We start from the raw sequence: 20,959 nt of genomic DNA, 5'->3' as shown, positions 1-20,959 counted from the left end.
CGCTTTCCCGTCTTAATGTTGTAACTGTTTAAGAAAATACGTCATGTCGTCCCTTGTTTCAAAGTATATCGTCGTTTATGTACAAAACAGGACGTCTTTCAAACTAACGATCAGCATGTCGTTTATATTAAATGCTACGCTACGTCTTTCTAGGCTTAAAAGCGACAGTAAACGTTTATAAAAGAAAAGGAGAAAAGGGGCATATTGGATTGGATAATGAAACCACCTCGAAGTTATGGTGTACGCGAGATGTCTTTCATAGAAAACTTCAAAACCTAAAATAGCATGTCGTTGACTAAACAAGGCGTCATCCACCTTTTGAAAACGATTGAAATTTTCACAAAACTAAACGTCATTTCTTGCATAAAAGGAAAATCCCGAAATAATCTTCTAAAGAACCGACACCATCTCATTCATCGGACAAACTGATTCGCTAAAAAACTAGTGTTTACAGCATCTATTTTCATCCTTTCTGACGAATATCCAATTTAAAATGTTGTTCCAAGAATTCCTTTCAACAGTATTCAAATTGTGGTTCACTTATGTAAATAATGATTTTTTCCCTAACCATATGAGACCACAGACGCAAGATTGCAAGTCTATAGGTGTGAGGAGCAGGATTCACCGAAAAGTGAGGATCATACTTTCCCATCTATCAGCTCAATTGCACTGAAGATTCTTCTCGTTGCTCGACTATTACTCTTCTTGGCATTGGACCAAACATACTCAACACGACCTGCAAATAACAAGGCCAAACCCTTTGTTAATTACCAGGATTAGGCACAACAGCAATGCGATAATCCCTCGACGTGGGATTGTTAAATTAATGGTTTATAAGTAAAGAAAATAAACTTACAGGTAAAAATACAAGACCGTGCAAGAAACCAATAAGAACCAATGCCAGGTACATCTGGAAATAATAAACCTGAAAAAACCAAGAAAACTACTTAATATAGCCCTTGATTTAGACATCAAAAGGCATTATCAGATGAAAGGGGAAAAAATCAAGTACCACAAAAATTTCTGATCTTGCGAACCCAAGGACAAGAACACCAACTAGTTTTGTAAGCGTAATTCCACTGCAAAACAAAGTGACAAAACAAAAAAAAAAATACTCAGTGAATTATTTGTGGAGACAGTCAGCTGCTCAGCTTAAAGAGATGAGTCCCTAAGAATCTAGAGAATAATTTACAGATATAATTTGGAGAATTCACAAAATACAAATACAAGCTAAGCTTTGTCAAATCCTAAAAAATCAAAGCTATCAAAAGTCCCGGATAACGGTTATATTTTGTTACTCTTTACTATCAAATTAAGCTTTTGGAGCAACTGGTTATCCAACATAGTATTTAGAAACCAATATTTATTTTCATTCCCAAATACCTTTCCAACTAACTTTAGACAAGTTATAGACGATCTCTAAACATGTGAGTATTAACTTAGCGGAATATCCTTGATATTTTTTGTTCCTACCGTGCTATTATATTCATGAAGATGTTTTATCAATATATATTTGCAAATGCATTAAGAAAATCCTGAAATGTTTATCCTCTCAGTCTTAGAAATTTTCACAAAGAAGTGAATTTAGCTACTGCCACAAAAGTCAGCACACCTAAATAGGAGAAAAAACAAACCTGAAGACGGAAGCTCCCATAGTACCCAAAGCTTTTTTCATGCGCTGGTTCCTATCCCCATGGCTCACCTGTAAAATTGCAGCAACAAATAAGTAATTCATAAAAAAGTTTTACAAACGAAAACAATAGCATAGTTTTCCAGTCATGCAGGCCTGGTGACATCCAATCAACAAACTATCAACATTTACTCCAAGATTAATCCAAAAATATATTGATAGCCAGGAGATGTCCCAAAATACGAACCAAGTACGCATGTGTGATATGAACACAGAACTCAACAGCGATCCCTAGTGACATTATTAGGTTTACAACAGAAACTGCATTTAGTTGGATGTCCAAAATAGCCATTACACCCTGGAGATTTCAATTAAGGCAAGTTAGTATTGCTTGTAACAAAAAAGTAAACAAAACTTAGAGATGAAGCAGAAGCATTTATAGAAAGATTGGCACAAACATTGGAAGATAAACAAGATATAAAAAAAACATTGTGAAGCTTAATAGTCGAGGATAACTATACCATGAGGTCCACAACAATCATTGCTAAAATCAGTAGAATGATTGCTGAACTCCATAAACTGCAGAAAAAGATTAGGAGGGAAAAAAAACAAAAAAACAAAAAAAAAAAAAGGTCTCAGAAAGAAAAAACTAACTTCCAGAATAGAGAGCTTAAATTGTAAGCAGTCAGATCTAAATTAGGCTAAAAAGAATCCAAACCTGGAAGTTAATAGGAAACAAACAATAAAAATAGCACCTGTCATAACAACACATGAGATATTTAGTTACTCCACAGAAATAAATTTTAAAGAAAGAAGGGATTATGCATGCACCAACTAATAAGATCCGAAGATCCATAAACTTTTTTTTTTTTGATAAAAAAATACTCGTGACTGACGTCTCAACTCTCATCTGCTAAAGTTCGATGAAACACAATAAGTTATCCAATCTCGAGCATTTAAACTTTTGTAAACAGACAAAATAATCTTGATATTGTTATTATCATTGCGGTATGTCTTCCAATTCAGTAATACAGAAACAAAAACACAATTGCTACTGCTGCAAAGACATTTGATTACAAAGCTCAAGCAAATTTCCCAATTTATCAACATCCTCGAGAACAAGACAAACAACATATAGAAGGAACATACAAAGAATCATCTTCACTAATCAGGAATCTGATACAACTAAAAGACAGCATTTGCAGTTGAACTGGATGTAGAGCACGAATGATGAAATGATGGCATGTGGTATATAACCATACTACAACAGTACAGGCAAGTAAAACCTTCAAAACATAAAAGCTATTCCCTGTGTGTGTGTGTGTGTGAGTAAAGACATACACAGACAGAAGTATCTGCGCATCTGAGATGCACACAAGCACCCATCAAGTAATCAAAACTGCGATTTATTGAATACTAACCAAGAGCTAAAGCAATGTCCATCAAGGCTACTCGCCATATGTCAAGATATTGCTCAAAGAAAATATAGAAGACAGAATATGGAAAGATATCCATCTGCATCAAAGAGGCATGGGTAAGCATACTAATACATGGATCTAAATCAGAAGCAATGATGCTAGTTCCAAAAACAACAACAACAGTAAGAATAATACAATAATAAGCTAGTGAAGAATAGAGAAGAGGAAAGTGAAAACCCTCGAAAAGTACCATTACTGTATCATGCTTTATAATTTGCTTATTGAAGATTGTGATAAAAACAGACACAAATCTCTAGCAGAATCTACATTCCTAGAACTAGTGCTCCCCCAATACAACTCTCAACTTAGATCTTAAAATAAAAGGGACAAGAAATTGGTAGAACTTGTAACCACTAATTAAGAAACTTTCACCAACTAAACTTCAGTCAGTAACTCACAACAGCATTGCTTAGAAACTGATTAAATGTTTGAAGTTTTAGATTAAATGTATATTTTCTTTTCAATAAAATAGGGCTCAACATATTATTTTGGGCCCAATTTCAAAAAAATAAAATAAAATAAAATAGCACCATGCTCAAAGAAGAGTTATGTCTTTGCTCCAAGGGGGAGGTAAGCGCTTTGGTAAGTTAAGATCCTAATTACAAAATGACAACAAATCTGAAAGAGGCGACTGTCATTTCCAACGTACAAGATAATTTTCCTAAATAATAACGAATCATGGAAGCCAAACTACATCTAGGTACAAAGCTTGCATGGAATAAAACCTTTAAAGAAGAAGAAATTCTTGAGCTGAAGTCCCTCGCAGCTCTCAATGAATTGACATAGTCGACCTGATGACAATGAAAGTTAAACCAAAGGAACACAACAAAACTTTTGTAGAATAATCATTGAAATATCCTAACAGCAACAGTTTACAAATAAATTGCTGTACTTGTTTGTTCACAGGTGTGTGATAGGTACGGAACTCCGAGGCTTGTATAATACCACTCTCATAACCTGAAAAAGGTCAGAAGAAAGTTGAAAATTAAAATACTCCTACTAGGCAACATCCAACACCTTTTAATCACAGCGTACACACATGCATGAGATTTTTTTTTAATCTGGAGAGAACAAAGGAGAAAGGAAGACTACTGATTCTACCGACCATTCAGATCAACACTGTTGGTATAAGCCCCATGGCCACCTTTTGCACAATCAGCAGATGGCAGCGCATTAAGGAACCACGGAAGCTTCTCCATAAATTGGATGGTAGATGGGCGATCATTAACCAAATCTGAGTGCCTAAAGCACTGATAACAATTTGAAACATCAGTACCTGTCTACCTCTTTAAAAATTCAATATGTTTAAATGTAGTTGCTATCCACATTCAGTTCGCTAATTCAAGTTTTCAATTCAAGCTTAGATGTGACTTTATATGAAAGCTTTTAACTGTAGCAGAAAAAGTTAGATGTGACTTTTTGTGAAAGCTTTTAACTGTCGCAAAATTGGAATTGAAAACTCGAATCAGTAAAATGAACGAGGCCAAAGAATATCATTGAAAACAAATAAGTATGCATCGACCAGGATAATTTCAAACATTTTTCAGGTAAGGGCATTACTGTGGTACAGTCTTGGCAAACTCCACCTAAGCCACAAGCTTCATCAGGTTCACAGCAGGGTGGCTAGAAAAATAAGATGATTTGCTTCAGTAATCTAGTAGTATATATTTGTTTATAAGACAGCATTAGTAGGACAAAAAAACATCCAACCAGTTAATATTGCAGGGATTAAATAATAATAATAATAATAAAAGTTCATCGCAGATAATTCCAAGGCAGCATGTGGCAGTTAAAACCTTTCAAGTGAGTTCTAACTAATGCATCCTTCCATTCAATTTATTTATAAAAGTGAATATGTGTGAGAGGTGAAGAAACTTCTCGTTACACGTGCATCCATACATTTATCAGTCAATGATATAAAGGGTGTGTACATGCATGATATGCAATTACTGACTGTTGGATCAATTAATTGCTGACAATATGCATAAATCTAAGCAAGATTGCCTAATAAAGCTAGGTAATGTATTTAAACGGGAAAAAAATAATAAATTGCCTGTGAATAGTTAAACTGACAATTAAACTGTGATGGTTTTTGTAAATTGGAAAATGCAAAATGAAGTATAAAATCTGGCTACGCCTATATTTATGTATAACTTGGAAATTCAAAGTACTAATAGCAAGATAGGGCCTAAATCCCCGGAGACACAGGCAAATGAGCAACCTGATCATCAGGCGGACAATAAGAACCATTTATAAACTTCCGGCAGCAGCCAAAAGCCTCAGGTGACATCCATACGAGAAAGTCATCAAGCCAAGAGGCAGCTGGCTTAGCAATATAGCTTGATTCTGGAGTTAAAGATGCTCTTGATATCTGCAGCAGGACAAAAGAGTATACGACATAAACACAAGTTCATATTCAGGGAAAAAAATAAAAAAGGATTCTTCAGTGTACTGATGAGGGATGTACAGGTAACTCGCAGTCTAAAATCTGAACTACATTCCGCATTTACTTTTAGAACAGTAAAAATTCAAGGCATCAAATGTGAATAAATTACGGAACAGGACACACTGGCATAAGTAACAGTATAAACATGGCAGGAAGAGAAGAATCATGCAACAAATAACAGATATTTAGACACCAGATTCAAGAGATGTCGAAGCTGCAGATCAATGGCATACTTGTAGAACACGGGTAGAGAAATACTGTGTAAATTGGTATGTTAAAAGTAATTCTGCCCAACCAATTTCGAATTGTGATTCACTAAAGCCTTTCTCTTACCTCATTCAAAAGAGAGTTAGAATCACAGCCACTGATGGAGCATAACTTGTTCGTTTGTCTTGATTGCGAGCTGAGAAAAGCAGGTAGATTTCAAACTAACATGTTACAAAAATATTAGACTGAAGGGTGGATTTTTTTTTTTTTTTTTTTTGGAGGGTATTAGACTGAAGTTTGTTTTCTCTCAAGTCTCTTATTTTCCCATCTCTCTCAAAAGCTTAGGCCAACATTAGTTTTTTATTCTAACAAAATTAAAAGCTTCAACGTCCAGAAAGCAATTTTTACTTTCTTCCTTTAAAGGAGAGACGATGACAAACAGAACCCCTTTGTTTCTGTGCTGCAATTCAACCGTTTTATATTCACAAGTCCATTGCTAATAATGAATCAAACCATTCAATTTAAACAAAAAAAAAAGGGAAAAAAAAAATCTTATGACTATTAATGGCATGATTTCCTATACCATAGAAAATCATTCATTTCTATACTGCACAATTTTCCAATTTGGAAATCATTGAAGTACTAATCAATTATACAGAATTTAACTGGCAATAGGAAGTTCAGTATTTGGGAGTAAGACAAGATACCTGTAATTGAAATTCTTAACTACAAAATATACTGGTGGTCCAATTCTAAGATACTCGGCAATATCAGTAAAATACCCCTGACAGTAAGAGAATCCAGATTATGAAACAAAGAATGAGGGTTAACTAAAATAAATTTCATAAGAACAAAAGGAAACCTGAAGGTAAGAATCCCGCGGAAGAACAATCTGCTGCTCTAAACCAGGTTCAATCCTTGTAGATAATGCCTAAATAATATAAAGATTTATGAATAGCTGCACGACCAAATGTATGTACTCAGAGAGCTAAAATAGCTACACGGCCTAATGCATCGTGTACTCAGAGAGCTCAACTCAGAACTAAGAGATGTAAAGTAATTAAAGAGGTTTAATAACAAACTTACGATGCTTGCTAAAGTAAAAGCTACAAAAACAGCAATGACAACCATCTTAACTGCCCAAATTCCAAGAATGGGGGCATGTACTTCCTGCAACAAACAAAAGTTATTAGGAGCGACAAATAGAAGATAAATAAACAGCTTCCTATTCATTAGGTCCTCAAGAAGAGATTAGAATTCAAAATTTTTTAGCAGATTATAAAATAACCGATACTCTTTTTTTTTTCCCCATGGATCTCTAATCTATCTGGAAGCTTCATTTGTAAACTTTCTTCTTGATTAATGAAGCTTCTCTTTTCTTATAATAAAAGCACTACAGTATTAGATTGGTGATCTAGGGATACCTATCGAGAAATAAATTTCCATTTATAAAAACCAAAAGAAAACTACCTTCATATATCGATTCAATAAACCAGCTCCTCTATTGCTCCCTGAAAAAAGGCATGTGCATTGATAACCAGACTCATCCAATTTGCATAAGCGAGTATATGTGTGTGTGAAAATAAAAATGTCATCATATTATCCACGCATGCATGTAAGCATGGATCAGACAACACACACACACACACACACACACAGACACAGACACAGAGGGAGAGAGAAGAGCTAATGAATAAAAGCTTCACAGGAATACCTTCACTAGAATCGACAGAAGAAGGAATTTTTATGCATGGAAAACAATCAATCCTGTTATCCTCGGCTCTTGAAAAGTCAAAAACTATCAGGGAAACGAAAGCAGTAACTTGCAGAAAAAAGTCCAACAGAACAGCCAAAGCTGACCAAAAAAAAAAAAAAAAGAAAGACCTCAGTAGGTAAAACTTAAATTTTAGAGGAAAGCATAGTTCCAACATATTTCTCTTTAAATATGCAAAACAAAAAACCAAAAAGACACCTGCAAACATGGAGAAGACTCGGCATGCTGGCATAGGAATAATACTTCCGACTGCAAATGCCAGGACCTCTGATAAACTAGCTAGTGTAATGGAAGGACCAACTTCAACAAGAGCATTGCTTATTCGTTGTTCTAAAGGTAGCTCCACCGGTTGACGCTTAACAGCATGTACCAATATACACATGTTATCTACACCTACCTGAATAAAATAATCAAAAGGAGAGACAATTAATATACTATTACAACTTTGGAAATGAAGCTCCTCCTTTCATCACAGTGCCTGAGACTAATATAGAAATGGAACTCTCATTAGAATAGATTATAAACCCAAACGTTTACATTCCAGTATTAAATAACTTACCGCCAGAACAAGGAAAGGAATGACTTCCATTATGATTAATGTTGATTTAACTCCAAGAGCACTAAAAAGTCCAACAGAACCAAGGACTGAAAGCATGACTAGCACAACTCCTGACAGACCAAGCAGCGCCTGAAAATCATAGAACAAGATGAGGAACACTAAGCATAAGCCAATTATTCTAAAAACTCAATCAATGGCGTGGACGTGGGCAAACTGTAAAGATCGAAAATTTAGTATATGTGTGTGGATATGCATATCCAAAAATATGAACAGTTGTGAATATATTATTTATGTGAATTATAAAACACATTCACAAAAAGTGGGGTAATGTATCTATCCATTCACAAGTCAGAAGAAAAAGGAAAGTATATAAGAAACAAGTCTCAAAAAGACCCTTCGCAAAAGTGTTTACATTTTCAAGGCAACAGATCTTTAAGAATAGTGAATCCACACATCACAAGAACTTAAGGGGGTGTTCTTTTCATAGGTTTGAACACAAAACTTGAAGTGAAATTCAAATTTTGTCAGAGAAAACACTGTAGCAAATCTCTGCCCATTTCATCATAAAAATATCCATTTAGTGTCTCCACATACACCAGAAATCTCTTCCCTCGTTTCCCCAGGATTTTGCAGTTACATAACAAAGGAAACAAATGATGACATGTTAATGGTTAAATGATTAACCACATATTAGTTCTCATAAAGTATCCATATAACTGTACCTATCTGCAGATTTAAATTGAACCAAATTGATGGAAATAGCTGCAGAAGCAGTAGTTTGATAAAAGATTATTGAGCAGAACACGAAAGAAGTAGATGGCAACAAAGTGCTTACACGCACAAACCATGCATAAAGAGTAGGGGAAACTTACATAAAAATCAAGGAGGTTAAAATTTTACCTTGGATGAGAGGTAGAAAGAAGATAATTGAGGAGTATCTCCCAATGTCACTGATATATAAGCAAACATTACCAGATAGCTTACCTGTTATGATTTTGGACAAGTAACAAGTAAGGGCAGATTTTATTTTTAAAGGACTTACTTTAATAAATGTTTCAATGAAAATGGTCATCCAATTGTATTCCCACATGGATAATGAATTAAACATGTTATAAACAGAGTCGGAATCTACCATTAAAACACAGTTGTAGAAATAAAAATTTTTAAAAAAAATTAATAATAATAATAATAGTAGTAGTAGTAGTAGCAGTAGAAGCAGCAGCATTGAAACATCAAGGCTACGAACTTACCAATATTGTTATAACATCTGCAGTACTCTCTCTTTTCAACTCCTCCTCAATTGAACTTTCAGAAGAAAACGAGAGAGTAAGATTGCTAGATTGAACAAGAGACAGCAGCTCCTCCTGCGTCAAAATTCAAAATGCAGCCATCAATTCAGGATAGTGCTTCAAGCTATTTCATAACGAATTTAATATTTGGTAAGATACAGAAGCAGCAAAGCAACTGGGTAATAAAAATATAGACCACACAACGTGAAATAGGGTTGTGTAAAACATTCAGTAAGCTTTGTAACAAAAACACTTCATTGAAGAGTACCCTGAAAAGTAAGAAAGAGAACGCTGCATGCGTATAATAATCATATGTGTCCATAATTGATTATTACACGCATTGTAAGTAAATCAGGCACCCCCTTTAACTTTCTGGTGACTAAATGCTTATTATAACCAACCAATTGCATTGAGACATTGAACTACGTGATAGAAACAGATCATTGTAGACCTTTCTCACTAAGGAGCTAATAACGTAACATGTTGTGGAGATAGCAGTTACTGGGACGCGAGATAAAACTAGCAGTCTCTATCGCACATAATATCAATGTCTGGATTTTTAAACCAATTGACTTGCAGATAGTAATTCAACTCTAGTTTTTGTAAATGCTAAATTCACTAAGATGAAAACACACGCTACCACAACACTAGAAGCTTAGATAACAACAATGTGAATTATCATCTAATAAATACCGGCTGGGAAATTGATGGTATAACTGAAAGAAACGTGCAGCACGAACTGCATTGAGTACTGCCTACAATCAAAGAGGTGATAGACAAGTATCGTAAAGCACTTAACAAACCTTTGCTAACTTTATAAAAGCTTTTTCCCAAGCCAGTGCTCTCCCATTCCCATCACCTAATTCATCAACCGCATTATTAACTGGGTAGGTAACCACAAATGCAGAAGCCTGAAAATCATAGATTTTAATAGAATTAGGATATAGGTAGGTACAACTTACAAAAGCAACAGATAAATAGCATTACCTCTGAATAGTTATTGCCAGGAAATCCTCCTAATGCTGTGCTTGGATCAAGTGGAGCCTTAAATGCACTCAAACATGTGTCCGCAGAAGTGTAATGCTGAGCGGAAAAAGGTGCAAAGGAGCAAAATAATTATTCAACTAAGCAAAAAACGACCTTTATTCACATACACAAAAAAAAAAAAAAAAAAAAAAAAAAAAAAAAAAAAAAAAAAAAAAAAAGGCAGAAATATTTAACACGAAGAAAGATTTGACTACAGAAACAGTGTCCCAGAAAAGCAGGATCAAAACTTTGGGTAAAATTTCCCATTGATACATTGCAGGTTTTTTTTTAAACAAAAAAAAAGGTACCAAAAGTAAGTACGTAATATATTTGTTATTGCCTAAGACCTATGTTAGGTTCCTGCCCAGATTTCCAATTAACACAACAAATATTGAAACAAATCCAACGTTGAGCCAAGCTCTATTATTAATTCCAAACACAACTCCCTCTCGAGAGATGTTCTTTCTTACACAGTTCAACCAAACAGCAAGAAAAAAAGAAGATTAGCAGAATGGAAATGGCAGAAATGAACGTAGAGAATTCGAGGTTCTCCGTCCTCCCAATGGTCCAGAATCTTTCCAAATTTCTCGACCCCCTCCCAAGGTCCTTCCTCGCCTAAAATACTTCCCAGCACTCCCCCCTCGTAACCAACTTGCCACCTTGGCACTTCTTTCACGTATTTCCACTTCCCTCCCCGCTACGCAACATATTCCCCTTTTGGCCCCTTTTCCTCGAGTAGACCAATCTAATAGGTGGCCTAACAACCTATTCGTCTAGTGGCACTAAAGGGTTTAGGTGGGGTGGGGTTTGGGTGGGGGGTTACGGGCTCAATCTGTATAAAAAAAAGTAATATATTTGTTATTTAAGAGAAAAAGAGACAAGTTTTGAACATCTATTCCACGGAACATTAATTAACCAAATGCTTGGAATAATATGATATTATAAGCCAAAAGAATGTCCAATAGTTTCCAAAACAATATTTAGATAGTAAAAACTAAACAGAAGGTGGCTGCACTAAGGCATACCTGAAAGCAATACTCTGCGTGTTCGACTCCTCCGTACGTGTCATAGTTTTCAGGGTCCATTTTATAATACTGTCTCAAGAGAAAGAAGGAACAAAAAATAGAAGTAGAAAAGTTTTATCCATAAAGCATAGCCAAAGTAAATCCTCCCTCAAATTACACCACAAGAAATGAAAAGAATATGCAAGGAAACCTGCAGAATACTTTGAGTGGCACAGTCCTGGCCGAGAGGCTTCAAGCAAATGTCAGTTAAAGATACCATTGAGCCAGAATAATTTGCACGAATTCCATCAACCTATCAAAATTGAGCAAACAGAACAAAATGGATATGAGAGAAGTCAGGGGGAGCGGGGAATGGTAGAGAGCAAAATCACAAGATAGCCCAGTTCAATAAGTAGCCAGCTCATTGAGAAGACACGAGAAGTTATACTACCTTCATTTGTATGTCAAAGAGTAACTGAATATTATCCTCTGTAACAATACTTGGGCGCTTTCCCAGATGTGGATCAGAAATGGTCGCTATTATGAGCTGAAAGAAAAGAAAAAACCAAGCGACTTATATTATAAACTTACTGTAACATAGATTAGAACAGATGATGCACAGCGTATAGAAATAATTGCATGTCATCGTAACAAAAGAAAATTCAATGTCCAAGTTCCTTCAAGACATGAAAAGGCCTTTATCGAGATCAGGGGAATGGAAATCAATTTAAAAGAAGAAAAAGAAAGTCCTGAAATCTGTTCATTTTGCATTACATGATTGATACACAGTAACATATGTAAAGAATGCTTCCCATCAACTTGTAAATAAAATTAGTTCTTTAAGCCAAAGAAATATTCAAAAAAACAATGCATGTAACAATGAAGTTCTCCACATTCAAAGAAACAACATTCACATCAACAGTTACGTATTGTTAAACACACAGGTCATAGGAAAAGGAAGTGATAGTTTAAATATAATGCTGACACCTGTTCTATCCTGTAGAAGGGAGCCAGACGGTTGTCAAAAAACTCTTTCTCTTCAGCTGCCCTACTTCCATGACCTACCCAAAGCTGCAATATTTTATGTGTCAAAACTCCACAAAGGTAAATAAGCGATTGCCCAAGTAGAACCAAAAACACCCTGAAACACTTCAAGCCAGCGTTTGGCAATGTTAACCTACAAAAGTGCAGTGCTAGTACCAAGAAGTTTCTGCAATTTTGTGTTAAACAAACACAACTTCTATCTAAACCAAATTTCCTATAAGCAACTAAACTTTCCAGACGTCATATTTTGAGCTTGATTCAATTGAGACATTCTTTTGTATTGTAAAATTTAGATTGGACTTTTAACTTGACGGGAACCTCAAAAAAGCAAAGCTGGTTTCAATAAAAAGTTCAATTAGAACATTTAAAAGATGAGAATCCTTAAAAAAAATAAAATAAAATAAAATAAAAAACAAAAACAAAAAAACAAAACAAAACATAAAAACATAAAAAAAAAAAAAAAACAAAACAAAACAAAATAAATGCACATTGTTTCGTCACTTAAATATGTAATTAACATAAGCTTCTTTTTTATTTCATACCAGATACCTCAACTTCTTGTTATATTGTGAAAGCCTCACCCCGTTATATCATATATACTCAGGCCTACGGCATATATTGTGAGCCAAATTCATAATAACTAATAACTTCCCAAACAATTTTCTTTAAACAGTACGAGAAAAATAACAGATAACGATAAAGTACCTTCTCTGGCCGTGTCTCCACCTTGAAACGAGCTAGACCAATACAGAAAATAAGAACAATTGCTAACGAGGAACATAGGACAAGAGTGGGATTTCTAGCAACCCAGGTTCCATAAACCCTGATAAAAACAAAATTATTTAATTATTCAAGGTATACTGAATACAATCTGAGGTATTGTAGAGTTGCAAACCTGAAAAAACTTGATACGTATCCTTGAATAGTGGATAATTGGACCTTGTTTGTAACTTGAGGAAACATCCCATCCACCTATGATTAACATAATAAGGCTTAAAATAAGCTAAAAATATTTTGGAAATGAACATCAACACATTCATGATAGAGATAGATACAAACACATATTGAGCCAAATCGTCCCAACTTAGAATTAACATATTTTCATAAACTCAGAAAAGATTATCACAGACCAAATGCTTATCCTCTCAAAACTTCATTATTCCTCGTGAAAAAATTATGATTTGGCATATTAGATTAGGACATCCTAGTTTTTCATATTTGAAATACTTGTTTCCGGATTTTTTAAAAAATGTGGATTGTTCATCTTTTAAATGTGAAAGTTGTCTGTTATCTAAAAGTCATCGTTCTACTTACAATCCAAAACCATATTGTGCCTCAAAACCATTCAATTTGATTCATAGTGATGTGTGGGGGCCTTCAAGAATCACCACATATTCAGGAAAAAAATGGTTTGTAACTTTTACAGATGATCACACTCATCTGTGTTGGATATATTTGATGACTGATAAATCTAAAGTAAAAAATGTTTTTAAACTTTTTTTAAATGGTTGAAAACCAATTTCAAACAAAAATAAAGATAATTCATTCTGATAATGGGACAGAATATTTCAATCATTTGTTGGGGAATTTTTTTTAAAAGAGAAGGGGATTCAACATCAGTCTACTTGTAACGACACTTCTCAACAAAATGGTATTTCAGAAAGAAAAAATAAGCACTTACTTGAAGTTGCATATGCTATTATGTTTTCAATGAATGTACCAAAATACTTGTGGGGAGATGCAATTTTAACAGCATCCTACTTGATAATAGGATGCCTACTCGTGTGCTAAAATATACAACACCTTTAGAGTGTTTCAAAAAATTTTAACCGGAATGTAGACTCTTTTATGATTTACCCTTAAAAATTTTTGGGTGCACTGTATTTGTCCACATATCTAGCAGACTTCAATCTAAACTCGATCCTAGGGCAAAAAAGTGTGTTTATTGGATATGCACCAAATAAAAAAGGGTATAAGTGTTATAATCCTCGAACAAAAAGGATTAATGTAAGTATGGATGTCTCCTTTGTTGAAAGTCGACCATACTTTGGAAAAACTGTCCTCAGGGCAGACTTCAAACTAAACTCGATCCTAGGGCAGAAAAGTGTGTTTATTGGATATGCACCAAATAAAAAAGGTATAAGTGTTATAATCCTAGAACAAAAAGTATGTACTAGATCTTCTTAAAGAGCCAGGTCTACCCGGATGGAGGGCGGCAGAAACACTCATTGATCCCAATGTGAAACTCCAACACACCAAACCAGAAGAAGTGAAGAAAAGAGAACAATTCCACATATTGGTTGGTAGACTGATTTATCTATTGCATACTCGTCCATACATAGCCTTTGCAGTGAGCATGGTAAGCCACTCTCTAGGTCCAGAACACTTTGAGGCCGTGTACAGAATCCTAAGATATTTAAAGGGTTCACCAGGGAAGGGCTTACTATTCAAAAGGCATGGTCATCTACAAATTGAAGTATACACAGATGCGGATTAGGCTAGAAGTACAATTGACAGAAGATTAAAATCTGGATATTGTACTTTTGTTGGAGGAAATCTTGTTACTTGGTGAAGTAAAAAGCAAAATGTAGTGGCAAGAAGCAGTCAGTTGCTCATGGAATTTGTGAAGTGTTGTGGATCAAAAGGATCTTAGATGAATTGAAGGTCATAAGTACTTCTCCCATAAAGGTGTACTGTGATAATAGAGTTGCAATCTCAATAGCTCATAATCGTATTCTTCATGATAGAACCAAGCATGTTGAGGTAAACAAGCACTTCATCAAAGAAAAGATAGAGAATGGACAGATTTGTATGACCTATATACTGACTGGTGAACAAGTTGCAGATGTTCTTACGAAAGGACTACCTAAGAAACAATTTGAGAAGTTGATTGGCAAGCTAGCTATGTAAGACATATTCAAACCAGCTTGAAGGGGAGTGTGGAAAAGAAGAACGATCTGCGGCTGATACTTAGAAATTATGGCAGATCTTTAGGGATTATGAGTTGTAATTATGTATTAAATATAGGCTTAGTCAACTCTGTAAAATTAGGAGAATTAGCTGTATGATTTTTTTTCCTTTTTTATAGCATCTTGTATTGCCTATAAGATCTGTACATGTACACTATTCAATATAATTGAATACCATTTTTCTCCATATATATATATATATATGTTGTGAGTGTGTGTGTTTCTGAATTAGAGGACAAATACTACTCAAATACCAGATTATGCTGAACGTCAAGGCTGAACATATCTGGAATGTATAAGATAATCACTTAGGGGCTATTTATTTCGTACGTTCAAACTCATGGTTTTGATTCCGCTTAAGTGTTTTCCTCTCATAAAAAATTTGAATTTTAAAAGCCAGAATTAAGAATCATTGGTTTAAACGCATGAACCAAACGGGCCCTTAAAAACTAAACAGCAAAAAACCCAAACGTACCACTGCAGTATTGCTTTCATTATTTTGCATTTTGACGGAGTCCAGTTCATCATGAAGAACATTCAATAATGGTTCCATGCCAGATGAAGGTGTCCTCCTCTCTCTTGTCCGACGAAACACACCCCACCCAAGGAACGCAGATACAAAAAGTATATACAGGATGGCTACCGAAAGTTCAATACATCTGACCTGCAAGAATTAACGAACAACAACTAAAGTCGTGAGGACCCATCAAAACGCTGGAAACACACACACTTTCATAGATAATTAAAGTGATTCCCAACAGTACTTTAAAAAAAAAAAAAAAAAAAAAAAGGTGTGAACTATAGGCTAGTGCATGAATCGATGAAAGAGAACCAAAAGATAATCATAAAGACAGAACATATCTATGTTGCATTAACTCCAACCTTAAGAGACCCAATTCTGATCGAACATGCCTCCTCTATGGACGGAGCAGGAGGTTCAGAACTAGAACATGAAGTAGATAGCGGGCAATCACCACAAGAACATCCGAGTGAAGTGTCAGCACAAGAATACACAGACACGTTCATTGGCTCCATTCCAGATGACTCGCTAACATTTGACTTAAAGTTGATGGAATAAGGGGAACCAGGAATGCCGGGGGCTGCTTTCGCACCAATAAATGCAAACCATTCTGTCAAGAGACAATTGAAAATAAAAATATTAGAATTTAAAGGAAAATAATTCGCCAAGTAAAAGAGACAAATATTCTACGCTTCAGGCAGGGCTTGACCAGCAAACAACCTCTACTTCACAATAATACCTAAACCCAACACAAATTGCTCCAATCAAATGAATAACATAGTTACTAACTTATCATTTTATCAATTTCAGTAAGCTACTTCATAATCTTGTTATCGTTTTACGCCTGACAGAATTTAGTTACCTTCACCCTAGTCCCATAATTAATGTTTAACGGTAACCTTATGTGATAACACAGGACTAATGGTAACATCAGAAGTGACAAAAACAGCCAAACTCTACCACCGGAAGGAAAAAAAAAAGGAACAAAACAAAACAAAACAAAACAAAACAAAAAACAAAAAAAAAAAAAACAAAACAAAAAAAAAAAAAAAACAAAAAAAAAAAAAAAAAAAAAAAAAACACATAAAGAACAAAAAAAAAACATAGAAAAAATGAACAGACAAATAGACCTGATACTACGACAACTGTTAGCTGCAAATTAAAGTGATAAAAAAAAACAAATAAAGGGAATTTCATGTTGATAAATCACCTACAAAATAGTAGGTTACCTTTAAAATTTTTAGCACCAGCACCAATAAATTCAATGGCCCGCGTGTTCATAGTCCCGAACTTTACATCCTTGCAGGAGTCGTAAAGCGCTTCACCAAAATTATCGCTTACGTAATAGTCAATGCTATCTACAGTCAGATTTCCATTAACCTGGAAAGAAATTGAACACAATAATGATTAGTGAGGCCACGTATGTAACTCATGTCAAACTTGCTCGCTTTTGTTGCATGAAAAAGTCAAAAAAAAAAACATGAAGGTTGTTTACCGAGCAGAATACTTAAAAAATCATTGGAAAAACTGATCTAGTTTTGCGCCTCAATTGGTGAGCACAACTCTATTATACAAGTTGAGTAAGTTATTTTGTTCAATTTCAATTTTCAGATCTATTAATAGTTGTTTGATCAAAATAAAAAAGGTGGAACCAAGACACATCGATACCCAAGCAGCTAGTTAGCATGACTCTGAAAGAGAGCCTTAAATCTCAGCCGCTTATAAGGAATGTATAAACCTTCATCAGCAGAATGTATTGAAGATATTTCAACAGCAAAAATCGACATGGAATGTCTCACAGGGACAGGATCACCATAAAAGTAAATAGCAGAACTAGTATGCCTGACCTCGGATGTAGAAGTAACATTGATGAATTTGCTCTGATTTGGAGAGCAAGAAAGTTCGCAAAAAAGATTTAGGAAGTTCCTCAAGCATGCTGGACAGCCAACAAGAAATGGAATAGCCTGCAACAAATTGTACTCATTGTAAGTTGGCTATGTACAAATGTAAGGAGTACTGAGATAATTAGTAGCAGAAATAAATATAAAAAAATAAAAAGAGAAAGAATTGCTAATATCTCAGAATAACAAGGCTCGACTCCTTCCAAACACAACTAGCATTACACCTTATATAAAGTGCACATTAGAGAATCCTTCCTCCAGAAACCAACAAACTAAAGTTATTAACAACACTGGGGCACTTTGACAAGGGGAAAAAAGATAAAAGATATAAGATATTCTAGAAAAATCTTACCAAAATCCAGGCATAAAAGACCATAGCATGCAATGTGCAACAAAATGGGGTACTTTAACAAAAATAAAATAAAATAAAAACTAAGATGCCCTAGAGAAAGCTGCAAGAAAGTTAGACATAGAAAACAATGGTATAAATAATATGTTAAGGTGACCAAACTGCTGAAAAATGTGGAGATCTCAAAACAAAAAATGACTAAATTAGCATAGCCTAAACCCAACATTAACTTATAAGGAATAAATCTTAATTGAGTATGCAAACTAATGCAAAGAAAATATTAATAAATTAAAGGAAAACAAACGTATGACCACTTTCCCCACAAAAGTCACAAAAATAAGAAAAGAAATGCACGCCCTATAGTAAAATCAATCTAGAAAAACTGATCACTTAAACTTCCGTACTATAAAACCATTTTAAGGACATGTCTTGGAACTAAATGTTAAATGCTAATAATAATGTTATGACTGAATGCATCATAAAGAGGTCTTACTTGCTGAACTTGTCCCCGCAACGTATCAAATTGGGTCTCGGTGCAACAAACATTTCCACTTATTGATGGACACAAACTTTGGATTTTCGCAGAAAACAGCTCATCAGGCTACAGAGGACACAATATGTTATAGCACCACTCAATATGCAGCAGTGAAGAAGATAATAAGAATTCTTCCAAAAATAATGAGGAGAGAGTAAGCTTGCATGTACATATCACAATAACTAACCATATACCTTAACCGAAGAGGAACCATAAGGGCAGTTCAGAACTTTCCCATCACTACGTTCTCCACATATATCATACATTGCACAGTATTCTTCATGATGTTTTTCACTGGCGAAACTTCAGAAGAATAACCGTATAAACAATTAACGTCTTATGACAGAAGATAAAAGAAAATTCAGTAGCCACTTAAGTCCAATAATAATAGTTTGAAGTCATCATTATTAAAGTGAGACAAGCAAGAAAAACTCCAGTTTCTTTATTAATTTACATGACACAACCTGCAAACTAGGATTCAAGGTATGGCAGAAAAAATAGAAATAGAACAAACAAATGAGTCCGAATGCTCAATGCTTAGAAATTATAGGAGGTCAACTTCTGACTTAAAGTGCCCAAAAACAAAAATAAATAATGAAAAAAAAAAAAAAAAAAAAAAGCTTTGAATACCTCTTCTCTGCACTCAGCAAAGATGCGATGAAAATAACCTACACCAACAAAATTTAGCAAAATGAATCAATTATTCAAAAGAGGAAGCCTCGCCCACCAAACGATTCAGCTACGGGGATAAAAATTTGAAGACAAATTTGAACTTCCGTCACTTGATCAAGCCAACCCATCCCGAAATTACAATTGGAAAGGAAGAAAAAACAAATACAAGAGCTTACAGGCAACCAAAAATATGAAAAAGAAAAAAGCCATCAATTGGCAAAGGGGGAAGAGAAATTACCTGTAAGAAAGAAATAGCGCCAAGGAAGCCCAGGAAGGACCCCATTTCACCTTGGGTAAATCACCTTTGGATTAGCGGAAGCAGCGTTGCCAAATGAAAAAAAGAAAAAATTATATATATATATATATATATATTGTGTGTATGTATATATATAGTGATCCAACCAAAAATCAAAAGGAAAAAGGGGAAAAAGAAAGAGAAATGGTGGGACTTGAACGCTTGCTAGCGGTGGGTTACTTGTTCGCACAGCAAACGAGCCCAGCAGAGTCAAACATGATTTTGATTTCCTCCGAATGGCTTTACGACACACGGCGCAATTAACCGCTGTCGTTTTCCCTTTCTGCAAATTACTGAGAAAACGACACGTAACATTACTCCGATCTCTGTTTTCTCTCGTGGCGATGGGAGATGCCAAGATATTGACACTTCAACACTGGCATCTAACGCCGTTAAGTAACGTCGTCGTAATGAAAAGGATAACGTCAAATGCGGACGTAACGGACCCACCCACTCTATCTCCTCCCGTGTTGTTTCTCTCTCTTAGTCTTCGTGATATTTTGTTGAGCAACAAAATTCGCGCCATTATCGTTGGAAGAAATTCTGAACAAAAAAAAAAAAAAATTTTGAATGTCTCTCTCCTAGGGTTTAATACGTACCGCCATCGCCGATCATCGTCGTGTACCATCTCTGAAAAGAGATTCGGATGTTTCTCCAATCTTCTGAAATGTCTTTGGAAGAGAATCGCAGCGAAGAACGTCTGTTGCACTTCACTTGAACTACAATGAACGAAACTGAAAACCCTAACGGAAGTAGAAACTCCTAGAACAGAGGAAGGAGATGAAAGGCGTAAGCTTTGCTTTGGCACCGGCTTTTATATAGGGATCGGTAGTATGGCGTTACATCTAAGCTACGACTCCAACGGCTATCTTGAAAAATGTTTTTCTTTCTATTTTTGTTAAAAAAAAAGAGCAAATAAATAAATAAATCTATATGAAGACACTATTTTAATTTTTATCTATCAAATTACGCCACTTTTTTCTGAGAGGATAGTCACATTTAAATTAGGAATTTTCTCTAGTGTTTTCTGTTTTATGTTTATCAATTTTGAATCTGTATTAAATTTAATTAAAAATTAAATTAGATTAAAAAAATACAAATTTAATAACTAATAAATAAAAAACATCAGTATTTTAAAAAAAAAACACTAAAGGAATTTTCTCAAACTTATATTAAATTAAAAAAATATATGACGGTTAACATTTAAAATGGTAAGAAAAAAGTGTGTCCTATTAGTAGACTATTTTTTTCTTATTCCATC

At 34.7% G+C, this 20,959-nt stretch overlaps 1 protein-coding gene across 1 annotated transcript; it reads right to left on the bottom strand.

The window, feature by feature from the left end:
* Nucleotides 1–388: 388 nt before the first annotated feature.
* LOC21389998 (Niemann-Pick C1 protein) lies at nt 389–19,747 on the bottom strand. The gene is made up of 39 exons (XM_024175601.1): nt 19,642–19,747; nt 19,362–19,399; nt 18,926–19,034; nt 18,690–18,797; nt 17,794–17,910; nt 17,176–17,326; nt 16,309–16,556; nt 15,902–16,090; nt 13,353–13,429; nt 13,163–13,280; nt 12,401–12,484; nt 11,865–11,960; nt 11,625–11,726; nt 11,435–11,503; nt 10,371–10,466; nt 10,187–10,294; nt 9,345–9,458; nt 8,995–9,078; nt 8,095–8,223; nt 7,734–7,932; nt 7,476–7,616; nt 7,232–7,272; nt 6,848–6,931; nt 6,624–6,692; nt 6,469–6,545; nt 5,888–5,957; nt 5,330–5,479; nt 4,669–4,731; nt 4,214–4,358; nt 4,001–4,065; nt 3,834–3,899; nt 3,052–3,145; nt 2,349–2,385; nt 2,152–2,209; nt 1,878–1,988; nt 1,635–1,702; nt 1,013–1,079; nt 857–925; nt 389–736 (listed from the first exon to the last, which is right to left on the bottom strand). The coding sequence occupies exons 1-39, from the start codon at nt 19,684–19,686 to the stop codon at nt 656–658; spliced, it is 3,837 nt and encodes a 1,278-aa protein (XP_024031369.1). The 5' UTR covers nt 19,687–19,747; the 3' UTR covers nt 389–655.
* Nucleotides 19,748–20,959: the final 1,212 nt, after the last annotated feature.

Source organism: Morus notabilis, unplaced genomic scaffold, assembly GCF_000414095.1.
Source record: "Morus notabilis unplaced genomic scaffold, ASM41409v2 Scaffold1112, whole genome shotgun sequence".
Lineage (NCBI taxonomy): Eukaryota > Viridiplantae > Streptophyta > Magnoliopsida > Rosales > Moraceae > Morus > Morus notabilis.
The sequence above is the reverse complement of the archived record's forward strand: the minus strand, read 5'-3'. Positions and strand labels throughout refer to the sequence as shown.

Bases quoted from the DNA above. Each gene is read 5' to 3' on its own strand.
- LOC21389998 (XM_024175601.1), bottom strand. From the start codon at position 19,686: ATGGGGTCCTTCCTGGGCTTCCTTGGCGCTATTTCTTTCTTACAG. The intron at 11,504-11,624 runs GTTTCCTTGCAT...CTCTTGAGACAG, and splicing joins CCACTCAAAGTATTCTGCAG to TATTATAAAATGGACCCTGA. The intron at 1,989-2,151 runs GTATAGTTATCC...TGAAATCTCCAG, and splicing joins TGATTGTTGTGGACCTCATG to GGTGTAATGGCTATTTTGGA.